The 7,633-nt window shown below is 42.0% G+C and overlaps 1 protein-coding gene across 1 annotated transcript; it reads right to left on the bottom strand.

Moving 5' to 3' along the window:
* Positions 1-1,104: 1,104 nt before the first annotated feature.
* Positions 1,105-3,675, bottom strand: LOC120109448 (MACPF domain-containing protein At4g24290-like; the record flags this gene model as incomplete). The annotated part of the gene is made up of 2 exons (XM_039123205.1): positions 1,105-2,184; positions 3,509-3,675. Coding segments are annotated over 2 exons (875 nt in total), but the record flags the coding sequence as incomplete, so codon positions are not given.
* Positions 3,676-7,633: the final 3,958 nt, after the last annotated feature.

Here is a 7,633-nt window from a genome sequence, read left to right as displayed (position 1 = left end):
GACGATAACACTACGAGCACCTCCCACGGCGGAGGCCATTCATGCTGCTCAACGAGAATGATTGAGTTTTCTGAGAAGAAGGATGTGATCATGCGGTTAGGGGAAGATTTATTTTATTTTTGTAATTTATTTCCATTAGGACAGCTGGACGGATGGCCTATTTCGGTGCATGACTCGGCCAGGATGAAGAAGGGATGGCCCGTGAGCGAAAGTTTTTTTTTGAAGTTTCGAGGTTCCGCATCCATCTCAGGACCCCATTATCTCAGGGGAACAGGATGGGATGTCTGGGACGCCTAGCTCCTGTTTTATCCTTCGCATGAAAGAAGGATTCGCCTTCAGGAAAAAAAACAAAAATCACCTTTCTTTGGATCGCCTATTTTAGACAATCAATTTCAAGCAGCGTTCCAGAATTTTATGCTCACAAATCAATCTAATTGATCGATATTATGCCATCTTAATTTTTTGAGTAATTTAAATATAAACTACAATTTCATATGCATATAATTTTGAAATAAAAAAAATACATAGTTACAAGTTCATTTCTAGCATCTCTAAGGATAAATATTGCATATATTATTGATATTTAATTAGCTTAAGCTTTTGTAGGCCACTTCAACAAGATACTTGAGACCCTTCCTATAAGTAGAGGGTACAATCTTCTGGAAGGTTGCAGCAGTTGCACTTGGGTGGCAGCTTCTCATTGCACCTCCCAAAACAAGCCTATATGTTTTTTGTGGCATCAAACAACAAAAAGGAAAAGCAATAAATGAGTTTGTTTCTAGGCTTATAGTTATTCCACACACATAAATACATATACTGCCAGGGGAATGGACTAAATACCAGATAGCGGGAGAAGCAATACAACTAAGGGTTTAGTGCATGCCATGTCTTCATCTGAGCTTCTACCAAGGTCTGGGACAGCTCCCAAATACAATCTCACTCTTGCTGGAAAATTGATTTTCAGTTCAAACAACGAGGGTTGTACTCCAACCCAGACCACATGGGACAGCTCCAAGTTTTTTAATATGGCAATTTTATTTCGACTGAGACAACTTCCATGCATGCTGAAAATTAAGATTTAGATACGAGCTCTGCAGACTTTCATAAGAAAAAAAATCTCATTTGCTTACCAAAGATTATATGTTTGTTTTTTTTCCCCAAGAAATGCTAAACAATTTACAAGATGTTAAGAGAAATAACAACAGATGCAATACTGCATCGAAAGATATAACCCAAGTACAGGCAACCACCCAATGAACATGGATGTATATCATGAGAAAAAATCGGAAACTGTGGTAATTGGTAAATCATACCGACCCTATACATCATAACAACCCTAGAGACTCCATCATTCCCCCTCAACCATTTCCAGTAATCTTTTCTTAAGACTTTCTGTTTTACCGCGCATACAGAGAATACTTACATCTGACACCAAATTTTCCATTCACTCCACTTCCAACTTCTCTTTTTAACCTTCTATTCCATAAACACTTCATCATCAGGCAAACAAACTGTCAAAAGTGAGTACCTAACATGCAGAGAGATCTTACCCCTCTCCACGTGCAGTTTTGCTCCAGAGACCACCCAGTAACCAGGCATATCCTGCGGACCCCGCACCATCTCAGTTGTATCAACTAATTTAAGAAGCTTCGGAGTCTGTATTGGAACTGGAGGTCCACCAGGATATACTGCTGAGTTGATGTTCACGTCTGCAGGCCGAGGTGGCTGCTTTTGGAAGGCAGCAGTAAAGTGGGTGCTGATCAGTGTTGAGATGAGGCCAGATTTTTGAGCCAAGCCAGGAGATCCCCCCCACTCTGGATTCTTGACCAGCGTAGCATTAGTAACAGTTGAGAAGTGTAGGCGAAGGAAAAGGACTTTCTTGAGGCCATGGTGCGCTACATGCAACTGATCCCCAGTGACGATTGAGAAATCACTAGATTCAACAGGGGCAGTGCAGATGTGGAAAAAGTGTCTCCATTGAAGAGGTTCGTAGTATTTGCGATCATGTGATTCATGAGAGGAGCTGTTGGTGGGGTCATCCTGGAGCTCAAAGATTCGAGGAAGAGAAGACAGATGTTGCAGATGAATTGCTAAGCTGTTGCTTCTCCTCCCTTCCAAGTACAAGCGAAGGCCAGTCACTGGCCTCTTGCCTACGTCAACCTGCATCACAGCCGACTCAGAAACCTATATGAATAGAACCCTATTATAGTATACATTAGCAGGAAACAGTAGAGATTGTGAATGTGAATTACCAATTATAGACAACAGCTATAACAGGTTTTACTGTGACTTCTAGTTTGAGGGTTTTTCACTGTTTTCTAATTCTCATTTGAGAAAAATATTCCAGAACAACAGGTTATATCTTACTGCAGAACTGGAACTACTCGAAACTGCATTGAAAATTTCAGAAAAGCTACAGTTTGCATAATATCACATCCATAAGGCGAAGGATTAATGGATTTTACCTTAAAAATAGATTCCACTTGCCATTTGACTAGTTCAATGAACATCAACTTTGTCAGAACCAAGGTTCATCGTACCGGTACCGAACCTGTACCGGTGCCACACTAGCATAGTATCGATACAATACGGTATGGATTTTTTCTTGGCGTAACGAGGGTCGGTACGCCACTGGTACCGGTACCCGGTACCGGATCGATATGACATAGTACGCCCGGTACCGTCCGGTATGGTACGGTACGGTACGACATACCATGGTCAAAACACAAATTTTAGCTCAAAATTCAATCAAACAAATTTGAATGCCATGAATAGAAAAAGATGATGACAGTCTCTCCATTAAAGTTTCATCATAATCATTCATGGTTAATGCTTAAATATAGCCTCCTCAGCGGAGGCAGCTGCTTAATCTTAAGATAGGATTGCAGCCCTTAGTTTGCTGCTGGATGGAATCACATGATTGAATTTAACTATAAAGCCAGGAGTGAGTAAAATACACAGGCCATGAGTGAATGTGAGTGAGCTATTTACCAAGTTCTTGAGTTGATTAATCTCCTGGTCATGGTATGCTGTACCGATTGGTACAGATTGGTACCGGGCGTACCATATCCGTACCGATGGATACCGGTATCGGTACGCCAGTGTCGGTACGTCTGACGTACCGCGTACCGTACTGTACCGACATTCGGTACGCTTATGCTAGTGCGGCACCGGTACGGGGTTCGGTACCGGTACGGCGAACCTTGCTCCTGATTTTCCTTCTAGGAAGAGGGTGCCAAGTCTGAGAACATTTTTATATGGTCTTAAAGATAGTACTATTTCCCCTGACATCTTGAGTAATATGTAACTCACACTGCATTAATGAGCACATCATGGAGAAAGGGATGTTTGTTACTCTACTTGCATGAGACATTTTCTAGCGGTGTTTTTCAAAGGTGAAAAACTAAAATGGCCTATATGTGCCAAAAAACCAATATTCACCACTAAAATCATAAAATAGAACACAAGAAGAGAATGATCCCCAGAGTCAATAAAATTAAATCATTACCACATTAGTTTTGACATAAAGCTTAGGACCCATGATGGTGAACTGTAGATGTGCACTGCTCTGTTGCTTTCGCTGAGGTCCAAGGGGAAGGTCACCAAAAACAGGGGCCCATTGCCTTGGTAACTGAAACTCCAAAAACTGATGAAGTTCTGTAACTGGTGGTTTATCTGTTAACAGAGAAAAATATTATAAATTCAGATTAAGCACAAGTCAGCAGTAAAGAGAGGAACTATGACATGGTATTGTATGTGGTGGGAGACGAATTTTAATTTCCTTTGTTTGGCCATGATATAGCGGAGCTAAAAAAAGCTTTTAGTGAAAAACTTGATTTGGACGCAGATTTTAAATCAGTTGTTTGACATCCTATTAGTGTAAAACAAACTTTTTTGATACCCTCTATATTCCTCACAATCCTCCAATGCAGGAGCATATGTCATTATGCAAATATGAGGTCCAGACAATACAGCCTTTCACATTACCAAGGAGAATAGCTCCTCCTATTACAAGGAGAAAAATTGTTGGTAAAGAATGCAAAATGCACATAATAAATGAACAACGGAAGAAGCCAGATACACGGTGATGATATAAAAGTGGTGTGGACATTTAGGTAATAATAAATATCCATCATCAATGCAGGTTAATTTTATGCATAATCCTAGTGAATAGGCAGTCAAAGAACACTTGTGAATGGGGTTCCAGATAACCCTATGCATTCTCTATTAGCTAACAACTGGGATGACAAAATGGCCTAAATTCTTGGAATTTGCCCTTGATACGTGCCATCCATCATGAGGGTTATTTCATCTGCAAGACGTTGTGATAACTTGCTATCTACATTAATTTTGACTACACCTTCGTAATAGTGTAAAACCTCAGAAGTGAGATTTAAGCACATATTCATTGTATAGCGTGACACAAAATCTTGCAAGTTAGTCTTTCAGCTCCACCTTATGATTTAATGCCAATGAAAGCTACTGTGCACATTGAGGAATGGTCATGAACAAAAACAATATATAATATGTACGGCCTATCCATTGATGAGATCAATAACAAAATATATGTACATGGTATAAGGCAATGTAGTCACCAAGATGGCAACTTAAAACACACAGAAGTTATAGATCATGTAGCGAAGTATACTGCAGATATATGGTATTATAAATATTAATAACACATGCAAACACCTAGTAGATATTATGCTGGATCCAAAACGTGTGCTGGGGACATGGGATAAGTAGTCCATGACTTCAAAAGCAAGAGCGATCATAAAACCACATTCAAAACCTACTACAGTTCCATTTAGCAGGAGCTGAACTAAATAAATGTCTGATCAAGTCTACTCATTTAACAATAATTGAACTAAATCAGCCTAAAATTTTTCTTCGGGTGTGTGAGAATCATATTTCGAGTCTTCTTAAAGCCAAAAAATCTACCTAGTTTGCTTGCATCGCATAAAAAAAAAATGCACATGGATTTCTTTTAATTCGAGAAGCAAAACAAAAAGACCAAAGAAATATAATATAGTAAGATGATGACAACAATCCTAATCAATAAATAAATTGCAATTCAAAGAGGGGTGAGAGAAGCCTACACATGTGTACGTCTGCCATGTCGTAGGTTAAAATAAAAAAACTCTCTCTCTAAGTAAAGGTGATAGGTATGAAAGGTTACTTCCTATATTCCCCTTTCTCTTTCCATGACTACTTCCTTTGTTCAGTGTGCACCCTAACCACTGGCTCTGCCTCCTTCATCCCCTCCCTAACACCCACCCAACTCTCCCTTGCCGTCTGGCAGTAACCTCATCTTCCTCTCCACCACTTCTGTCATCGACAGTGCCCTTTGTGGTCGCCTTTGTTTGCTCAATCCCATCATTTTCAGTTTCAATCAACTATTGCCTAGCCACCATGCACCACTTTCCTCACCTTCTACAATGATAGCATTGATGCTCTCTAATTCCTTGATACTAATGGCCTCGATGAGGTCAATTCTGGCCTATGACCTCTCTAACTGTTTTTCTCATTGAGACAAACACCTGCAGAAACATCATCAACAGCAGTGGCGGCGGCAGCAATAGTGGAGACAGTGAGTATGATGGGGTTGGTGAAATGTTATATAAGAAAATGCAGACCTTCCATGAGTAGATCACCTGCACCACAAAAACTCTATCCACTGGAATCCTGCAGCTACTTTGTCTTCTTCATCACCTCTACTATTTGGCCAAGTCAATCTTATCTTTCCTCGCTAGAGAGTTTCCCTAGCCCAATGTGATTCCCACCGTAAGTTTGAGATTGTTGCCTATTTCTAAAGCATGGGAAGAAAAGACAAATGTTGGTATCAAGTCATCAAGCAGGGAGATCAAGGTAAGCAAGGGAGCAGGCATGAAGGACAAACAACAACACTGGCATCGATGCATTGAGGGAGGTTGTTGCAGAGTTATTGAGGGAGATCCAAACAAGAGCAAGCATGGAAGGAAGGATGCCCAACATCTGCATTGAGTTGTCGAGGGAGGTTGAGCAGAGTAAGTGTTTGAGGTCATTTTGGATTGAATTAATTGAACCATCAATATGCTGATCAGATGCTAGGATCCCATCACCCTATATCACTACAAGAGTCCATCTGATGCATGCCACGCCCATATTATTAAACCAATTTATGCATTCATTTGAGGCACAACCCAAAGGTGCTATTATGGGGATCTATCAAATGTGCTACCATCCAATCATTAATGAATGTGATATGACCAAGGGGAGGAACAACATATGTGCGGCCTGCACCAATTTGTAAGCCAGTTCTAGCTTATAAGCTACGGCAGCCACACTATGTAAGCGTCTCATCATATTTGTAGTGCATCTTCAATATTAATCATATTGGTCCCATACCCAAATAAAGAGAACCTACTTAACCACATCCATGATAAATGATCCTGTGGCCTGCAATGCCTAATGTTTGGCCAAGCATTGAGCGAAACACTACCAGAAAACACGCGTATAGTGACGGGAAATTAGTGACGGCCGTTATCAGTTATATTTGTGACGGATTAGTGACCGACAGAAATTTGGGTCCACCGTGGTGTAACTTAGTGACTGTTTAGTGACAGACGGTACAGAATTGCGGCGGTATGGATGGGCGCCAAACCTTAGTGACTCATATGACGGGGTATCTGTCAGCAATATGATAACCAAAATTGCAACCAGACAGTGACAAATGCAGCCGTCACAAATATAGTAACCCTAGTATTTATAAATTTTTAAAGATTATTTTTGGCAGTAACAGATTATTGACAAAATTTCTGTCACCAAATTTAATTTTTAATTCCAAAAATATTAAAAATATTATTTTTGAGTAAACCAAATTAAAAGAAAATAAAAAGGAATATCCAAATGAAACTAAGTGTGCCCGCCGTTCCGCCCAAATTCTTCGATAATCCAATTCCAATCGCTCTCTATAAAACTCAAATTTCTTCTTCTCATTTTAAAATCTCATGGTGTCGGCCATGACCCATTTGCACCCTATTGCAAGTTTCCTGCTTTATAAAATTTTTTACCATACTTTATAGTTCAAAATATTTTTGCCTTGCAAGTCCCATCCAATCAGCCTTATAAATAAAAAAAAAATTTGATATGAAATTTGGCTTGCAAACCGATTTAGCCCAAATCACGATTTAGCCCAAATCAGCCTATATACAATTTGGCTTGCAAACCGACTTAAATACCAAAACCCTAACCTTTCCCTTCCCTTCCCTTCCCGTCCCTCGCTGAGAGCAGCCGCCGCCCCCCCCCACTCCCTCGCCCCCCTCCCTCGCTGAGAGCCGTCGCCGCCCTCCCTCGCTGAGAGCCGTCGCCGCACCCCCTCGCTGAGAGCCGCCGCCGCACCCCCCTCCCTCGCTGAGAGCCGCCGCTGCCTCCCCTCCCTCGCTGAGAGCCGCCGCCGCCGGCCCCCCTCCCTCGCTGAGAGCCGTCGCCGCCCTCCCTCGCTGAGAGCCGCCGCCGCACCCCCTCGCTGAGAGCCGCCGCCGCACCCCCCCCCCCTCGCTGAGAGCCGCCGCTGCCTCCCCTCCCTCGCTGAGAGCCGCCGCCGCCGGCCCCCCTCCCTCGCTGAGAGCCGCCGCCGCCGCCCCCCCCCCCC

Source organism: Phoenix dactylifera, unplaced genomic scaffold (genome assembly GCF_009389715.1).
Source record: "Phoenix dactylifera cultivar Barhee BC4 unplaced genomic scaffold, palm_55x_up_171113_PBpolish2nd_filt_p 002204F, whole genome shotgun sequence".
NCBI classification, from domain to species: Eukaryota; Viridiplantae; Streptophyta; class Magnoliopsida; order Arecales; family Arecaceae; genus Phoenix; species Phoenix dactylifera.
The sequence above is the reverse complement of the archived record's forward strand: the minus strand, read 5'-3'. Positions and strand labels throughout refer to the sequence as shown.